At 36.2% G+C, this 19237-nt stretch overlaps 2 protein-coding genes across 6 annotated transcripts in view; one reads left to right on the top strand and one right to left on the bottom strand.

The window, feature by feature from the left end:
- The window catches only part of MACROD2 (mono-ADP ribosylhydrolase 2), a 2035411-nt gene that overhangs the window by 350826 nt on the left and 1665348 nt on the right, over positions 1-19237 (top strand). The window lies entirely within an intron of this gene.
- Positions 255-14187, bottom strand: FLRT3 (fibronectin leucine rich transmembrane protein 3). 2 transcript variants are annotated; one of them, XM_036892147.2, is made up of 3 exons: positions 13745-14187; positions 5416-5617; positions 255-3865 (listed from the first exon to the last, which is right to left on the bottom strand). In XM_036892147.2, exon 3 carries the CDS (start codon positions 3820-3822, stop codon positions 1873-1875), a length of 1950 nt encoding a protein of 649 aa, XP_036748042.1. In that variant the 5' UTR covers positions 3823-3865; positions 5416-5617; positions 13745-14187; the 3' UTR covers positions 255-1872. The 2 variants fall into 2 exon arrangements, with proteins under 2 accessions (XP_036748042.1, XP_036748041.1); XM_036892146.2 differs by lacking the exon at positions 5416-5617 and having other exon boundaries at positions 13745-14186.

Below are 19237 nucleotides of genomic sequence, written 5' to 3'. Positions count from 1 at the left end.
AAGGAAACTCAGCTAAGAAGAGTAAGTGGTTTGTTTTTAAGTACATACCTAGTAAGTGGTGGATCTGAGACTTCAAATCCTCTGATGCCAATTCCTACTAACAAACAGTTATTTTTAAAATATTAGTTTCTCAAAAACCACCTAAAAGTGTATCAGGACAATGGCAGCAGTGTATAAAAGTCTGAAAGGTCACAAAAGCACTTCTGAAATTTTCCATCTATGGAGTCAATAAATAAAATAAGAATATTCTGAAAGACTGTTAAGGAATTAATTTATTCATGAAACATTGAACTCTTTGAAGTCAAATGATACAAATGCTCAAGATACTGCTATTTTTTTATTTGTAGCCAACGTTTATTTTTATGCCTAGAAAAATACATGGGGGTGCTTAGGACTAATGTGCTGGGCAATTTGCTACTTTAGTGATAGTAACATAATCCCGAAAAGCAAGCACGATTATTTTGTACTTTTTTTTGTTTTATTCAGCAATAAGACCATAATTTTTCATATTTAAGGAAGTATGAAAAATTTGTCGATTTTTAAAAGCTGAATACATGTAGCATTGGATCAAGGCACATACAAGACTGGCCAAAGGGCGTACAATGCACTTTGGTTTTTTTGTTGGAAGAAAAATCATGGCAACGGAAAAGTGATGTGGTTTTTAAACATAGCTCACAATTCAGTAGGAAGCTAGAAAGAAATGTTACACTACAAGTTCATTATGTAATATCTGGGAAACTGTGACAGTAATGGGCAGTATTCTTGATCATTGTGAAAGCAAATTGAACATTTATGTACAGTGTTAAAACATTTCACATAAACCAGATCTAAATTTGATTTCTAGTATTTATTTTTCTTTTGAATTCTCACTTATTTAAAGTACTACTTTCTCTGCATTGTTGAGGGGGACTGCTTATGGTTATGCTACCTTTTTTAATATGTATAGGATTTTTTTTTTTACATCTTTTTTGGTAAAAACATCATAAACACCAGAAATGGTGTTTTTAGAATTCACTTTTCAAAAATCAGGGTAGTATAGGCAAAACCGAAAGGTAATTCTGGTAATTGTCTTCATTACACTATGCAAGTCTAAATTTTCATATTTTCCTAGGTACACATTCCCCCCCTAACTTGGAAGCACACCTACATTACTGTTTTTGTGAAGCCCTTTATTCTCAAAGCTTTGTTAGCAATTTTTTTAACAACAGACTTCACACTCCTTTTATGCCAGCCAATGTATTCAGTTCAGAAGATAAGCTTACTTTCTTGAGGTCTAATTTGCTTAGAGTAAAAATGGAGATATGCCGCAAGTTTGATATTGCCCATTACTTCACATATTTTGATTTATTTAGTATCACTGGGATAACACAAATTTAATAATTGGAACATTACTTTATAACTGTTTTGAAATTTAATTTTTGTCATTCAGCCAGTTTTTTTTTTACATTTTATTAATACCAAAGTGAAAAATGGCCTGTGCTTATACTACAAGGATCTCATGTGAATGCAGTCCTGATTGTTCAACACAGCAAGAATATTCACTTTCACAGTCAACAAGTCATCTTACTCAGTAGAACACAAAGTAAATGGTTTATAACTTCAATATTTGCAAGGAAAATACAGTACAAATTACTAAAAAATACTAAAATATAGAATTGTGTTCAGGTGTCTCCACTACATCAATCGCAGCAGTAACCTGAAATCTGAAACTTTTAATAAAAAGTTCTTAAATATAAATTATATGGCAAATGTACAGTACATTGCTTTTTTTCAGTCTCTTTTTCCAGTGTTTTGCAGTAGAACAGGATTCCTACCATCACCTCCCTTAGGTCTAAAAAATCCGAAACACAGTGTGTGGCATGACCTCTATCATCATGAGTGTGAGTGATCTGAGTCTGGAATCCCACTGTCTCTGTAGCTTCGGTTACTACTGCTTTCACTGTGATTGTTTTTGTACAGATTCATTCCATTAGGAGGAAATATGGTGTGTATTACAAATTCTTCCTTTGAGATTGGTTCATTGCTTATTGGTAACATCTGAAAAGAGGTCTCCCTGATTTCCAGGATGGAGTTGTCCTTCTTAGTGCCCGCTTCCGCATAGTCATCCTTCCTTCGCCTCCCTTTGCTGTATGCACAGTTCCTTGAGAAGAGTGATCCATTCCTATGAACATACCAGCACACCAAAGCAAGAAGGGCAATCGTCACCAGGGCCACAGCCCCACCAATGATGGCAGCCAGGGGTAAATTGGAGTTTTTGTAAGGTTCTTTCTCTTGCTCTCTATTAAGGGTGGTTGTAGGGTTGTACATTCGAAGGGGTGCAGTTTCAGTCTCAATACAAACAGGAGTTTCATCAAACAGGTAGAGATTACTGGTTTCCATAGGAACCATGCAGATGCGATAGGGTGAATCAGGCTCCAGGGCGGTGACCAAGTATTCACTGCGTTCCCCTGTTACAATTGTTTCTGTTATAGATCCAAATGCTGGGCTGTGGCCCAGTTTGAGCCAGCTGAGTCTTAAAGCAGTCATAGGTAGGATGAGTTTCCAAGAGATATGAATTGTGTCTGAGGTGACAGATTTCACAGTAATTATAATCGTTTTTCTTGCAGGACTCCCCGTGGTTCGCTGGTCCTTAGTGAGCTTGGGGTTCTTAATGTCTGGGTGTTTGGTCACTGGAGCTGGCCACTGTCCTTGAGCAGGATATACCGTGTTGGGTACTGCAGTGGTTATAGGAATGGTGCTTACACCTGCACTGTCCTTACAGTCAAACAGTTCTGCATTGAGGTCCTTGATAGCCATCCCCCGAACTTTTTCTGGGGCCTGGCACATGAGCCCACGCACGTTGACCTTTACAGGTAGGGATTGTAACCAGTCCCGTACCCATTTCATCTTGCACCCACAATACCAGGGATTGTTGCGAAGAATCAGTTGGGTTATATTGTCCAAATCATCAAAGATACCCTGAGGTAAATTACTTAAGTTATTATTGGACATATCAAGTCGATACAGCTGCCTTAGATAAGAAAAAGCATGTGGGGGCACCCAATTGATGTGGTTGTCTTGAAGATAAAGCTTCCTCAGGTTTGTGCCTGGAAGGTTTACTGGTGCAGCGGTCAGGGAATTCCTCACCAGTGACAGTTCTGTCAAGTTGACCAGGTTGAAGAAAACTTTCTCACCTAAACCATGGTTGTTCAACAGGTTCCCATCCAAAACCAGGCGTTTCAGGCTAGTGAGACCTTGAAGAGATGGTGATGAAATAGTGGATATACGATTATCATCCAAGCGTAGTTCTTCTATTGTCCTGGGCAAACCCCAGGGGATTGTGCTAAGGTGATTACGGGACAGGAAGAGCAGTCGGAGATAGTTGCTGTCTCGGAAAGCCCCCTCTTCAATGCTAACAGCAGAGACGGAGTTATCATCTAAATGTAATTCCTCCAGATAGGGAATTTTTGAAAGTGAATCATAAGTGATAGTCCTTATGTTATTTTCTTGCAAATGTAACTCTTTTACATACTTTGGTAGATTGGTGGGAAATTCATCTAAACTGTTGTGGTATAGGTATATTCTTTCTACTTTCAGCAAGTTTTTCAAATCCGAAGGAATCCCAGCATTATTTATTTGGTTGTTTTGAAGGTAGAGAGTTGTAGCATCCTCTGGTATTCCAGTTGGAATGGATGTCAGAAAGCGATCATTACAGTAAATGAAGCCTGCATCACAGCGGCACACAGATGGACAGGACTTAGCCGTGACTGACAAAGGTGCCATCTGAAGGAACAGCCCAACTTTAGTCCCGATGAGGAAGATGCTCCAGGCTGGGCTGATCATGGTCAGGAGTGTTGAGGTCTTTACACAAGGTAGCTTCAGAGCCCTAAGATGGCGTGAGTTAAAGAAAAAAGACAATTAGGCCAGTACTTAAAGTAACATTCAAAGTAGATCTGGTGACTCAAACTTCTATCATCATTTTTAATATTCTAATTGTTTTGCATGTTTAGGGTTTACTAGCTAAATAAACACAATCATATAATCACTTTACCTTAAATGTTTCTGGTATTAAATTAAGAAGTATTAATTCCCAAATCCATTTGATTTTGGAATATTTTAATTAAAATAATTAAGGTTTATTGAATATTCTGCAGCATTTTCATAATACTTGTATCAGTTTGTAGCCAGGCACTGACCAAGCTAATCAAATTCCTAATTTTTTCTTAATATTCATAATAAATTGACACATAAGGATGATTTGTGATATTTAAAGATAAAAATGTTATTGTCTTAAAAAACAAAATTTTATGTCCACTTTCTTTAGGTAGACCATACAGGTATAGAAATGTGTAGCAAAAAATTTATTCTCTTCCTATTCAGGAACACTTATACACATCTTGAGATCCTGCCTCACAGTAACACCTATTGTTTGCTTTATTGATTGCTTTCTTTTTTCTTTAGTTATTATGCATTGTTAGATAGGTATTTACAGCAACAAAATCAGAAGGAATCTTTTTCATTTACTTTAGGAAAGGAAAGAACTACAAAGCTAATGCATCTAGCTCATCTAAGTGGCAAATTCCATTTCATGTTAAACTAGTTCTTTCTTTTGTTCCCATTTTGTTATGTTTTGTACTACATGGTTTAACATCTTTATGCACATTTTTCATTATATTCTATCCCATAACATGTTTTCACAATGCATTCATCTTTCTTTAAATTCTAACTTAGAATATGATTCAACTTTCCCCATGGCTGGAGAATTATAGATTTATACTGATCTATTGTGTAATATAATCTCTCCTGCACTTTTAGGTGTTAATTAGCCCTTATAATTGAAGGCATGAAAATAAAAGACTTTAATATTTTTCCTACTTTATTGAACGATGTGAGTAAATTTTGCATGAGTGAAAATCCAATGTGCATATATCATTTTCCTGGTGAGGGAGTGGGACTTAAAAACTCTCATTTAGTCCTTGAAAATGTTCTTCACTGTTTATTCAAGTAATCCTATGCCACACACACCTCCAGATCTGGCTTGCTGTTGTCAGAGAACATTCCAGCTGCAGTTCAGCATGGTGGGCAAGCTCATTAAAGTGGGGACCAGAAACAATTCAGCTTCCTGTTACTATGTAGAACACATGGCTTCCTATGTTTATTATTTTTTTTTCTTTCTTTCTGACAGTTTCTGTGTGAAGGTTCCTTTTGTGTAGCTTAATTCCCTTAGTGGAAATTGCACTCTTTGAAATTTTTATTGGCTCTTCTGTGCAATGTGGTCAGAGATAGTAACTTCAGATCCTCATGAAGAAAGCCATTCATGATGCTAAGGCCTATAGAGTAATGGATTTTTCAGGCAGTTACCCCCCACCTTTATTCCCATCCAGGATTATCCAAGTATAAACTTTGTACAGTAGCTACATCCTGAGGTATGATTACCTGCTGTGAAATAGCTATTTCCAGCTTTTGCTTCTCGCTGCTTTCTCAGAATATCTGGTGCAGTCACGTTATGCAAGAATAGGTGTTCTTTTTTAAGAGGTAAAGAAAATTTAAATTCAAATATTCTTCATGGAAAAAAAGGAAACATACTAGATTTCCTTTATATTTCTCTTCCTTAAAATAAACTGGGTCTGAGCATCTCCTGTGAAGTAAAAGGTTTTAATGAGGTATTAATAATGAACTTCAACATACTAAAGAAATTGCCTAGAGATTTAACTTCAATTATTTCTTTAAGTAATACATCTTTCATCATAGTAGTTAGTGAAAGGGGATAAGATGTCCTCTTTGTTTTTGCTTCCCATTTCACTATATAAAGTAGGAGCTAAGTTGAGATGTCACCAAACAAACAATTTCTACTGTTAACTGATTGTTAGTGTCACTTTGAATTAAACACAGAAGCAAAGAAAGCTTCATTCAAGAGGCAATAAGCCCCTTCCCTGGTTTTGAATTCAGATCAGGCCAATTTTTAAAAGTTCATTTTTAAGTTTTAGACGTGGAATCTTTGAAAAGAAGAAAGCAACTACATGTCAAAGGGTGAGCAAATATACAACAAAGATTTTTGACAGAAATGTCATAGTAACTTTTTTAGACATTTCTCAACATGGTTTTACAACGTAATACAATCTACAGTTTTACAAAGTTGAAGAGAGTTTGCTGTAGAATCTTTTCTTTTGATATGCTCAATGCCCTGTTTAATTCTTCCTGCAGGCCTCATTTCTCCCAGTTGTATAATGTGTGGACACGATCACCTTCCACCTTAGAGTGTTTCTGAGGACTAGTAAATGATCTTGAAATTCTAGTTACTCAGCTTTTCCTGGCCAAAAGTTTAGCATAGAAGCTCAAGTCATAATTAGTTTTTCAGGAAAATACAATTTTAATTTTCTTTGAGCAAACTGAACTTGAAAAATGTATATTTGGAAAAGAAGCATGCTATTTCAATTTGTCTCCATGTAATGACCATTAGGAAAGCATATCAAAACCCAAGAAGACATTTCTCACTAGGTTCAAACATGAACATGTCAGTTTCCAGTAAGTTTATTTTTCCTTTCTGGAAGACTTAAGGTTTGACCTAACAGACCTGTGATTTTGATGATGCCTCCTTGTCCATTAGCTAATATGCATGAAGATTTTTGGGGGGTGGGTGGAGGAGGTGGGTAGGATCTATATCTGTTATGCAGGGTTACTCCATTCAGGGGGTTTCTGTGCATGTAGGAAACTTTAGAGTATCATGGAAATATCTGACCCCAAAATTAAGGACTCAAGTAGCAATTTGCTTCTCCCCCTGTAATTACCTATTACCTAGCATCCAACAAGGACAGCATCTGTTCCAGAATTTAAACACTGCTGAAAGTGAACATTAAACAAGGCCAAAATTTGTATTTCTGGTACTCTTTGAAATTTCAGTTTCTTTTAGTTTGCAAACCAGAGACCAACACTATTCATAGACTGTATTAACAGAAGGAAGCTTTATACAAAATTGCAGATATATTTAATATATTATTTAGGCAGCTGGAAACAAAAATAGCAGTTAGCAGATGGATAAAGTAGTCTCTAGTGGGTATTGCAAAGTGCCCACGGAGGAGAGTTTATATAATTTATTGTTTAATGTGAGGTTTTACTGTGATACCTTTAGGCCTTTGCTCATTATTGTTGAATTTCAATAGTGTATTTTCTTGAAAACTTGCTTTCTTGGTATGTGAAAATGGAAACAAGCTGTTGAAATTATAATTACGAAGTTACTTTAAAAAATATCTGCTGTATATGTTTTCTAAGCTTGACAATTATTAAACATATACAATAATTTGGTTCATAAACTTATAAAATGATTACTTTTGTTAAGTTGCATTAGAGACTAATTAAAAACTGTTATAAAAATCACAGATGAGAAACTGCTTAAAATGTTACCAATAATCAGGCGTTTCTCATACTCCAGGACACACTCTAAAGTTGAGAAGATGAATCTAATGAATATGGGTTTAAAAATTGTTGATTTTTTTTCCAAGTCAGTTTAGCCTAAGATATGTCCAAGGAGATGATCGTAATGTAACCAGAAATAAAGCTTGTATCTTATCTATAAATATTTCACCAAATCAAGTTCTAAGACTATGTATTTATTTTCACATACTTAACCCAGAAAAGGAAAACAATATTCTAAATTGGTTTGAAAAGAAGAAAAATTAATTTGTTTATTTTTCCCATTTTACATTTGTGAAACTGCTTCCTTTCTGTTTGATATCCAAACACGGCCATTGATACAGTAGTGGTGTTGATACAGTAGTGGTGATAATGTGGAATTAATAGAATGCCTTAAATCTCATTAAATTCTTGTAAAATGTCATTCTCTTTTCCTCAAATTGCATTTAAAAAAATGCAAAAACATAAAGCAGGTTTATTTGGAGAGAAGGATACTTTCAGAAATGAAGATTCCTTCAGAAGTACCCACTCACTTAAGGTCGAAACAGTTCTATTTATGTTTTATTTGTATTTTTTATCTTATATTTTGTATCTTCTCCTTCCCTTTTATATTTGGAATTATAGTGTTACACAGTTTTGTTGTTTTGCATATTAAAGGCTGCAATTATCTTTCCACCTAAAATAAGTGATCCTGTCCATGTTCAGACTTTCCTTTTTCTGAGCTGGCTGTAGATATTCACACAGAGACACTGGAGTTGAATGTGAATGATGAAAGGAAAAATGACCCCCACTGGTGTGGACACTGTAGCCAGGTTTCCACAACATCAACTTCAGAGCCTTTTTGTCTGCTTAGGCTTGAAAGAGGACATTACTTCTGAACAAAAAAGATCATCTTTTAGAAAAATATCGTTAATAGGGTAACTGGGGGAAAACATAAATACAGTACTGTTTACTTAAAGCAATGTTATTATTTTTTAATAGAATCATTACTTAAGTATATAGCACTTAAAACTATAGCAAAAAGAAGAAACATAATTACCTGACTGGTAAATCAAATTTTTAATAGGGGTCTTTCTATTTAGTTTCCTATTATAAGCAAAAATTGTATGAGTTTTTTTAATGCATTTATAATGTAATCATCAAGTCTGGGAAAAGCCTACCATTTATTTCTATGACATACCTAAGAAAGTATGTAAATGGATAAGGATGCTATCATTTTGACATTAAAAAATAATATTTAAGACATTAAAAAAAAATTTAAGAAGTCGTATCTGAATAGAAGACTTGTATTTAAATAAAATTAAGAACTTGAGGCTATCTACATGATTATGTGAATCCTTCTCTGCTACTACAGTATTCTGGAGGTGGGAATGTTTGATATGAGAAGATATTTTTCATGTTTTGATCATTTAGGTTAAGATTATATTGCATGCTGTTAGTGATAATTTCCTAAATCCTTTATTTGCTACCTTTGATTTAAATTAATTTTGGTTTGAGATCATTGCTCATTTAAAAAATCTTAAGACAAGTACAGAGTTTTGAGATTTTAGTTTCTTTTTAATGACTGGCCCCATAGTGATTTCTTAATGCTGGAGACTTTTAGAAATAGTAAACCTGAAAGTATAATGGCATGTAGAACTTTTAATCCAAATTAATTGCATTTATTATTTTGAGTAAAACCTTGAGATTGAAGAAAACACATATTTAATCAAATTTATTCAAGTCTGTCATTTCTAGGTAAAGTGGAATTTGTACAATCATAATGTAGAGCATTAGGAGAGTTATTTATTTTTGAATGCTTAAATTGCTGCTAGAAAGCACAAGATAATCAACCTGTGAAGACTAAGTCTTTATAATGACAAATGGTATTAAAATAAATTACATATATGGCTAAACTGAAAAACTGGAGTACATCAGTTTAGTTTATAGTGACAGCAAAATGCTTTCGAAGCAGCCTGTCTGGTAGTTAAATTTTCCACGATCATCAGATTTCAGGAAAGTTCCAATTCTTTTGTTTAATGCCAGGCAAGCAGAAGGACCTCTAACTCTCCTCTTGAGAGTCATGAAGTCTGAAGGGTTTGCTGAGAGGCGGAGAAGCAAGTGTGCCTTTTCATACTTGGTTTTATCCAGACTATTTTCTAGCCTGAAGAAGGTTTTGTTTCGTTTAAGCAAAATAGGGGATAAAAGTTCGAAAGCAAAGGGTTCTTACTTTCTCCTTTTATGTTGCTGGTTCTTTTCTCTAACAGGTTTGTGATAAATGAATATAATTCTGCTTCATTTGTTTTGGCTTTCAAAGTTAAATAGAGAATTCTTTAAACAAAAGGCAAACTGGGATGTTATCTTTCATCACAGGGAATGCTGCTTCCTTTTATGATATTTAAAACCAGACTAAAATGAATTAGAGAACCATGACTTGTAAGAATGAATAAGGTATTAATTAGAGGATGGTAAAGGTGAGCAGTAGAGAGCTTAGGCCACGGTACATGCTTTAAGTTTGCATTGACTTTTGAGCAATTTCAATTACAACTAATTTGTTAAACTGCAAACATTTTCCCATTAAATTTGAAATTCCTTTTTCAGGGTTGTGTTTCAAGCTGAGTGTTTCAGAGGTTGATGTGCTCTAAATTTCTTATATTCAAGTTTTCATACACAAATACAACAGATATTTGGGTCTTCTGTGTGCCAAGCACTGTGCTCTTCGGTGAGAACATCCAAAATCATGAAACATCTCATGTCAGAGTAGGGTATTACTGATTTAGAATAAATGAAGAAGAAAAAAATCAAGAGCACATAAACTCATCAATCCAGAGTCCAGTGACATACTTTAAAAATGGTGTTTAACCAAATGTGGTCTGTGGGTTTTCTTTTCAAAGTTGCCACGGTAACTTGCGCACATGAAAAGTGAAAGAATAAAGAACAAAAGCTGTCATTGTCTCATCAAGTGAGAGCAATTTCTTCCTCCTCTCATTTAGGCAGACTAATACCTCGAGAGATCTTTTTTATATGTTCCTGACACTTGATTTGGGACTAGGAAAGAGATTATGCCTATGCCAAACAAATGCAATTAGCTGCTGCTTTAATTTATTTCATTGCTTTTTACTTAAAATCTGTTTTCTCTGGAGCTCTTCTTGATAGACAAAACCAAGTCCTGAAACATGCTCTTCTATGCAATCTAAGCATGGCTTTCAAAACTGTTAGTGTGATGTTTTATTACAGAATTTAGTGATGTTAATCTGCATTCTGAAACTCAAAAATGCCTTCTGAAATGTGTATTCCTATTTGGGTTCCTAAGAAGGAGAGACTTTTTCCAGAAGATTTCAACAAACTACCTCTTCATTGGAATTGGTTTGTTGATTTATAAGTTTTTGATATCGTGGAATGTTAGAAGGAGTCGGAAAAGAGCCCTTTTTATGCTCTCAAGGGAAAAATGCATTTTTGAGAATTAATATTGCCGAGAGATTTACTGTAGAGCTTTAGCCCGCTGGGGGGTGGTACACGCCACCAGAACACCGCTTTCATAAGCCGCAAGTCAGATGTTGGCTGCTGCCGGCCAGTTTTTCTCTGGTTTAATTACAACAAAGACTCCCGTTGAGAAGAACAGTGAAGGCCTCTAAGGCAAAAGGTCGGGGGGAGCGGGGGAGGGGGGGTGGGGGGGTGCAGAGGGGGAATGAGGGGAAAAGGAGGGAAGAAATTACAGCCTTTGAAAAATTTACTGAATTTTATAGCCCTCGTTGACTTCATTTATGGTGGTTGTCATTTGAATTTCAACAATTATTTATGATGCTATTAAAATAAACTGGCTGAATAAAAGAATATTTAAGGGGGCTTATTCAGTATTTTTAAGTTAGTTCTAGATTTTGCTGTTAATCACATTCTTTGTTAAGTAGCCCACCCACATTAGACAAAAAGGGGGAAAGTTAAGAGACACTGAAAGGGCAGTTTTAAACCAATTTTTAAAAAATGATTAGATTTAATTAATATGGGTATGAACACTGTCCGATCAAAAATAAAAAGCAGAAAGAAGAAACATTCATGTAATGTTAATACAAGGCAAGTTCTCTGCTACTTATTTTTGTAGGGTTTTAAATTGTTCCAAATAATCCAGAAAGAAGAGGAGGCCTTAGGGTGTGTGGCCAAGAAAAGCACAGACACATCTCTCTGCAGTGCACTTGCACGTTTAAAGCTGATAATTGTATTTTTCATCTGGAGACACTGGATGTTCATTAGAGTTTTGGTGTCCCTAAGCAGGAGATGCTGAACATAATCGGAGTTTCTATTTGATTGGGCAATACAGTCTAGAGAAGAAACTGGGTTAAAGATAATTAATAGCTTGCTAACAAAGTCTGACAGTCACAAGATTTCAACCAAATTTATTTCACGCTGCTTCATTTAGCTCTGGAAAAGTTTTGATGGAATTAGAGGCTCTTTAATTAACACTTGAAATCAAAAGAAACATACCTATTATTTTGCTGCCACATTCAGTTATAACAAATTTTCTTACTTTTTTTGTAAAAACTTTATTGCTGCCTGATTATGTATTTCATAGACATTAATGTTTAGGAAGTGTTTAATTGGGCATAGTGAACGTAACCATAATTGATTGGGGGGGTGGGGGCAGAGAAATAAGAAGCCCAATTAATAACTGATGGTCAGTACTAAAAAAGATGCAGTATTAATGAATTATGTTTATTCATTCAGAAATATCTTTGCTGATCCTTGGACTTAATGTGTTTTGGCAGTACTCTATTGAAAAAATTAGATGTATTTTCCTACTTTAATACATGCAATCATGTTTCTATAACCATTTTTTTATCTCAGACTAGTAAGTATATGTATGTGTGTCTATTGTGTAGACACACATATTTGCAAATTAGGTGGTATATCTCTGATCTAATCTTATAGATTAAAACTTGGCATATTATTAATATTGGTTGTAGTGGTAATATTTTTTGGTACTTTAAAGAATTAATTTATTTTTTTACTCATTTCAAAAGAGATGAGTATCAGTCATCTGTCATTTAGGGGCAGGCATAAGTGGTCCTATCTGGAAATGGACAAATTCATTCTTTATGTTTATGCTGATCAGGATATTCTTATGTAGTTAGGGATAAATGAAACACTTTTCTAGTGGCTTTATTTGCATTGTTTCCTGCTAATGAAATAATAACATATATATGCATTTTAGAGCAGATAAAGAAAATTCAAAATAGCTGATTTTTAAAAACCATTAGAGAATATGATTCCATAACTGGTAATTATCAAGGCTTTTTTTTCTTTTTAGTTCTAAATTAAATAACAAATTAATTAAAAATCAACCTCCCCAAAAGATGTTGAGAAAATATAGGCCTGTTGCACTCTTTACTTCTATGCAACCATTTTGTTTCAGACCTAATTCACTGAAAAAAATTTGTTTTTGAGATGATACATATTAACTATTTTAGAAAGCTTTGTTGTATAAAAGCATTTTTAATAAGATTTTCCAATTATAAGTTGTAAATGAATGAATACCCTGCATATCCCACTGGATGAGGGCTCTACTCATTTTTGTTCCGCCTGCCACTCTTAACTTGCTGCATACATCAGGCACAGCTTCCAGGCTGAGCTTTGTTAGTTTTTCTGAGTAGGCTCTGCCCATTACTATGCTAGTCACATACTACATTTGCCCAAGCACTGAATTTGGGCGTTCTACTGGAGAGGGGATATGGTTTGGAAGAGAGTCCCCCGCTCCTCTGACTTGAATTCACTAGTTGAGATCTGCCAGCCCGAAATGCTTAGAGCAGCTCTGGCAGGATAGTAGTGCAGGCTTTAAAATCTAGGTGTAGCTGTTAATCCTTACAGAGGCACGCCAAGTCTCCAGAAGGAGCTTGGTTCGCTGTGAGCAGGATGTATGCTTTTCATGTACTGCGTACTTATGGGCTGGGGGGTTATTGATTTTCTTCCACTGTGGTAAAAACAGCAATTGGTGATCATACTGCACATACAGTACACGCCAAGTTAGCAAGACCTTTCGCGTTCCTCCCCGTGAAAAAATCTGCCTCGTATTCTTTAATCTGTATCATTTAAGTTTACAATATAATGTTTTCCATAAAGCTCTTTTCAAACAGCAACTACATGAGAAAGAAAATAGCCATTTACTTATATTTTTCAATGAAAGAAGGTTTTAAGAAACTTCTTGCCTTTGGCTATATAGTCAAATTTCTCCTTGCCGGCTTGCACGCACATATATTGCTCTTACTGGTGATAGAGCAAACATTTATATTTGGATGCCTCATACTACCAAGTCATTTCTTTCCAGAGAGTAAATCCAAGCAAACTTTCTGGGACAATCATAAGGAAAAACATGGGAAACACTTACCAGGAAGACGAGAAAAAGCAATCCCATGTATGCTGCCGCTATAGCTGTAATTCCACTGAATGTGAACTGGAGTAATGACCCTCCCCCCTCTCCCAAGCTCGCGTCCAGTCCACACAAAGCCAACAGCAGCTGCAGGCTGAGCTCGTCCTGCTTCGGATCACTCCTACACTGATCAGGGAGCGACGGAGAGCATTCCACTTTACTGCACACAGCCCACCTCCAAGTCTGAAGTTAAAGCTTCACCTCGCAGTGGCTGAAGAAGGGGTGATGTCATAGATGGGCAGGACTTAGCCAAGCTGTACGGTGAGGTAACTGGATAATCAGACCGATGAGTTTTGCAAACGCTAGAGGGAGTGAGAGAAGCCAGAATGCAGCGCTCAGCCTGCCAAAGCCAGGATGCCGTTTGGTTTGCAGGCAGCCCTTTCGAACTGCAACATTTCATGAAGTTCCCTACACGAGGTAGTGGTAGCAAGCTCATAAAACATACAGGATGTTAGAAGGATATTTGTATAATTACAATAGAAACACACAGATTCTTTCAGTTTTTAAGCCATCTGTATTTTTAAAAAAGTTAATCGCACTAAGTTTTCCACTAAGTGAATTTTCACTTTTTAATATTGCTGGGAAAAAATTTTGCTTTTATAGTTACCTGGAAGGCAGTTTGTTTATATCCTATGTAATCAGTTTTGTCTCCAGGCAAACCTTAAACACAAAAGTAATATATTTGTCTTCTTCTTAGACATTCACAACATTCTCCTTTGTGCATTTTTAAAGTTTCTGTGACTGCTTCTAAAGGAGTCCAGCTAATTGTCTTCCCCAGGAGCATTTGATTATACTCTCTTCATTAGCTTCATTTAGTTTATCTATATACATGCTTCTTTGATAGCAGTTTGACCTAAGTTCCTTCCCTAGGATGGATGGTATCAAAGTAGAAGGTGAACCTTTGAGAAGAGATATACTGTATTGACCCCTATTGTTCTATGATTGCACTTTTGCTGGCCTCTGAAGGCAGACCTATTATCCAGGAGTTTTAGAATTCTAATGTCTGTTGAAAAGACAATTTCTTAGGTGCACAAATTAAACTGAGATGCAGCTGCTGAATTTTTAGAGGAAAGGGAGGTGGGAATAACATAATCTCTCAGTATAAAGGATGGATTTTTTTCTTCTGTTACTGCAAAACAAACATAAGGATTAAATTATTTTATTAATTAATTCTTTCTAGAAGCCACTTTCAGATGGGAGTTGGTTATATTTAAAGAGGACTTTTTGCCTGACCAAATTCCTATGGTTTTATATTCTATGTAATCAGTTTTGTCTCCAGGCAAATCTTAAAAACAAAAAGGAAGATAAATTGACAGTTTTGGCTACAGGTATATAAAATAAATTGTGCTGGCCTGGGAGTTAAGAATTCTGGTTTCTATTCCCTAGGCTGCCATTTGTTATATGACTTCATATTATCTGCTCTGGGCTTTGGTTTCATCACATGGTAAGTAAAGAGGCAGGAACTTATTAATGCCAATTATGTACTGTTGCATTAATGCCAATTATGTACTGTTGCCTTTTTTTTTTTTAAGATGTGAATTAAAATGTAGGAAGCAAGAGATTGCGAAAAACATAGTCTGTACTAAAGATATTGACTCTGGAGACAAAACTCTTAAGACAGCCCCTATTATCCTACCCTGTCCAAAGTATATACTGTTTTACTGCTTCCACTTTTTTCCCCCCTTCCTGCTCTCATCAGCTGCCTGAAATTCTGCCAGGTGGAGGTGAACTTATAATAATATATACTGCCTTTGTAAAGATTAAGAGTTACCCTGAATTACTTCAGACAGCTCTCCTCCTTTGCTACCTAAGGGAGATTTGCTACAGCAAGGAGGTGGCTGTCTTGGTTGGAGGGGAAGGAAGGCAGGTGAAATTCAGAGTAAAGCACTTTAGGCTGCGATAGGAAAGGAGGGGCTGATTCTTATGCAGGTAGGACTCAGCTCAGAGTGGAGGAACTAGCGTAGTCTAATATTAGAGCATGAGCTTCAGAGCCCAGCACACCTGGACTCCATCTAGGCCTGGGGTCCACACCATTATAGACCAATCACTGCACTGGAATTTATCAGCTCAGTGCCTGACTTACTAAAAGTAAGTACTCAACAAGTGGTAGCTGCCACTATTAAGTGAAAGGCATCTGAGTACTTGGAAAAAAAGGGACATTAAGAAGGGCACAAAGGTAGGTAGGTAGGAGAGGGCCAATAACAGCTTTTTTCACACTTTTCACAATTTCTCTTTGAAGTAGTTCTGTTGCCAGGAAATGGGGGAGGAGGTAGGCAAATAGATTTTTCTTATAGATTTTTTTTCCTGTTGTCCTCAGGCATTTCATGGCCTCATGTTCCCAGGATTTAGAACTTAAATTGAGTTCTAATAGACATTTTGAGTAGAAGAGGTATTTGTTGTTTTGCACTTTGTTTTGTTTTTTGGGCTAGCCTGTGAATTGTACAATAGAAAATACATCTCAAATTGTAAACAGCTGGCTTGAAAATGAACTCCACTAGCATATCCAAGTTTTAAAACTCAAGGAGTATCTGAACTGATCATATCAAAGAACTTTGTGTTTTTCTGTTTCTGTGAGATGTCCCTGGTGGAGAACAGGGGAGATTGAATTTGGACAGGTTTCTCAGGCTCTGCCATTTATTTACCTGTGTATCCAGGTGAAAATGACAAATCACATGTCTGTTACTATAAACAACTCTCAGCTGAAAGTGACAACAATCCATAATTATTCCATGGAACAATTTAATCCAGGTCTTCCAGCCTGTCTAGATTAAGCTATCTCATCCACTCATTCATTCACTGTACACAAATTCACTGAATATCCCTGTAAAAGGAGCAAATAGGACCAGGTGATCCCCAAACCACCTTCAACTATGATATTTGTGATTTAATCTTAGAATGTATTAAAGTCCTTTTAAGTTTTAGAAACATTTTTGATGGTTTTCCTTCCCCTCACCATTTTTCATGAGAATAAAGCCTTCAACGCTTATGTGAAAAACAACAACAAAAAACAGTTCAGGCTTTTATTATCAGGTATATTAAATGCCTTGGACTGTAATTGGTTGAGAATGTTTTGGTTGCAAAAGACTGAGAGCCCAAGCCTTACTGTCTCATCAACAATTGGAATCTATTGGTTCATATAACTGAGAAGTTCAAAGTTCAAATGTCTGGCTTCAGGTAAAGCTTGATACAGTGGCTTAAAATATGTCAACAAAGAGATAGTTTCTCTCTTGCTCTTAGTATTCTGCCTTTTTCAGTGTTGGCAGTCTCCTCAGACTACACAATGGACCTTTGGTGGCTCCAGGCTTTCCCTAAGGCAGTAATAGTTCCACATATCACATTCTCGCATTGCTGTGTTCAAGGAAGAAAGGTCACCTCCAGAAGCTCCTGCAGAGGATCTAGTGATTCACTTCTCTTATTTGCTTACACTTGATCACATGCTCATCTCTGAACCTATTACAGGAAGATGGGGGCTCTGTTAGTGAGCTTAAACCCCTGTAAGATCTGTATGAATGGTTAACCCCACTCAAACACATACCTGAGAATGGAGGTGATGGTATTAACACCCCAAAAAATTGGGCCTATTACTTTGAAAAGGAAGGAATGGATACTAAAGATTAGCTCATTTCCAAAGGATTTGGCATGCTGAAACTTGGGCATGTTTTATAAATTTATAAAGCTGCTCTTTTTTTTTTTTTTTAAGCCATAGTTTCTGTTTAAATTGCCAAAACATCTTTAAAACATTTTCTATTTGTAGACCCTCTCAAGTCTAGCCCAGTTTTTTCTGTCAACAGGTAGTGATGCATGTCTGGGCACATCAGTACTACATCTTAACATGAGCCTATGGGATGTTAATAAAATTTATAAAGAGTGCACATTCAGCTGTCTGTAGTTCTGTGAAGTCAGGCCAGATGCTTAATGCACCAGTTAGAAACTGTACCACATCTTTCTGAACAATTCCAAAGGGTATTGGAGAAATTACTGGATTTTAGCAGGTCACAGATGCCTTAGAATACTAAAAGGTTTTAAAAATGCTATATTAAACTATTCTTCTGTTCTGATATTTGCCTTTTATTATTAAACACTTAAGATGTACCTAAAAACAATCACATATTCCTTTTAAGTATATTTCCAAAACATACTGCGCTGGAGTGAGATCCATCATTACAGGACTTGAAACAGAAATCAAAGCAAAACCAGTGTGGTTATTTCCCTGCCTGCCTGCCTGTCTGTGCACCTCTGAAAAACCCTTCTTTTTCCCTTTACTCAAGTTAGATTGTTACACTTCAGGGACTGGGAGAAAGGAAATTAACAAAACAAAACAAAACAAAAACCAAACAACAAAAAGACCTGAGAGAAAAGCACCCTTTTGGCCTCCCAGGAAAGAAAGGGGGACTTTCTGTTCGGAAGAGGTTAGCACCTAGCCAAGAGGGCTGGAGGTGTGGAAAGCCTGCTGCTCATCCCTACTCTCTTCCCTCTCCTGGGCTCTCATGGATGGCCATGCAGGTGGTGTCCTGTACAGCTCCAGCTGATGTAGGCTGTGTCCTTGACCACTTCCCAGTGAACTGCCATCCTCTCTCTGTTTTAAAATGCAAAAAAGAGACTTAAAATGAACCTTAGAAAAAGCAGAGACTTAGGAGCAAGCTGAATGAGTGAATTCTCTGATACTTTGCGTGTGGCTTTGCGTGTGGCCCTAGGAAAAGAACTTCAGTTATTTTGAGCCTCAGTTTTTTCATTTGTGAAGATGGAGATCTATGAGACCTGCCTCATTTTGCTACTGTGGACTTCAATAAAGTGGCACATGTTAAAGGTTCATTACTAAATCTAAGAAAGCACTTACCAAGACAGAGCTAAAACCTGTGAATAGCTGCTTTTTTATCTTCATAGTAATGAGTAAGGTCCAATCCACTAATGTGAAATTGACCTGTGTGTTTTAACAATTTATCTTTCGGAATGAAACAATTTGAGAAATGCTTCTGCTTTCTATCCTGAATGCTCAGACCTTGAAGTAACAGTATCTAAGGTTGGTTCTGAGATTTAACTGCAAATCAGAGGGCAAATTCCTTGTCCTTGGAAATGGTTAATATAAAACATAGCTTTGGAGAAATGACTAACAATTAATGAGAGCAGATCAATATACTTCTGATTATTGAGATGTGTATTTACTAGATATGATACAAGTGTATTGCCCTGAAGTCATGTGATTCTCTCTAGGTAGCAAGCTGTTGCTGTTTAACTCCACAAAAGCTGTCATCATTTGCAAACCATCTTATGCTTTCACTATTTTGGGGGTATTGGTGCTAATTTTAGGTATACAAAGAGACTTTCTTAGAGGAAGATTTCCTGAAATTATTAGATTTTTCTTATTTCTGGAAGCCAGTTCTGTAGTTCTCCTTGTGTTTGAGGTTATCTTTTTAAGGGATTGTTATTTCCCTGCAGTCCAAATTACCTAGG

This window comes from Manis pentadactyla, chromosome 5, assembly GCF_030020395.1.
Source record: "Manis pentadactyla isolate mManPen7 chromosome 5, mManPen7.hap1, whole genome shotgun sequence".
NCBI classification, from domain to species: domain Eukaryota; kingdom Metazoa; phylum Chordata; class Mammalia; order Pholidota; family Manidae; genus Manis; species Manis pentadactyla.
Note: the sequence above shows the minus strand (reverse complement) of the source record. Positions and strands in the feature narration are given on the sequence as shown.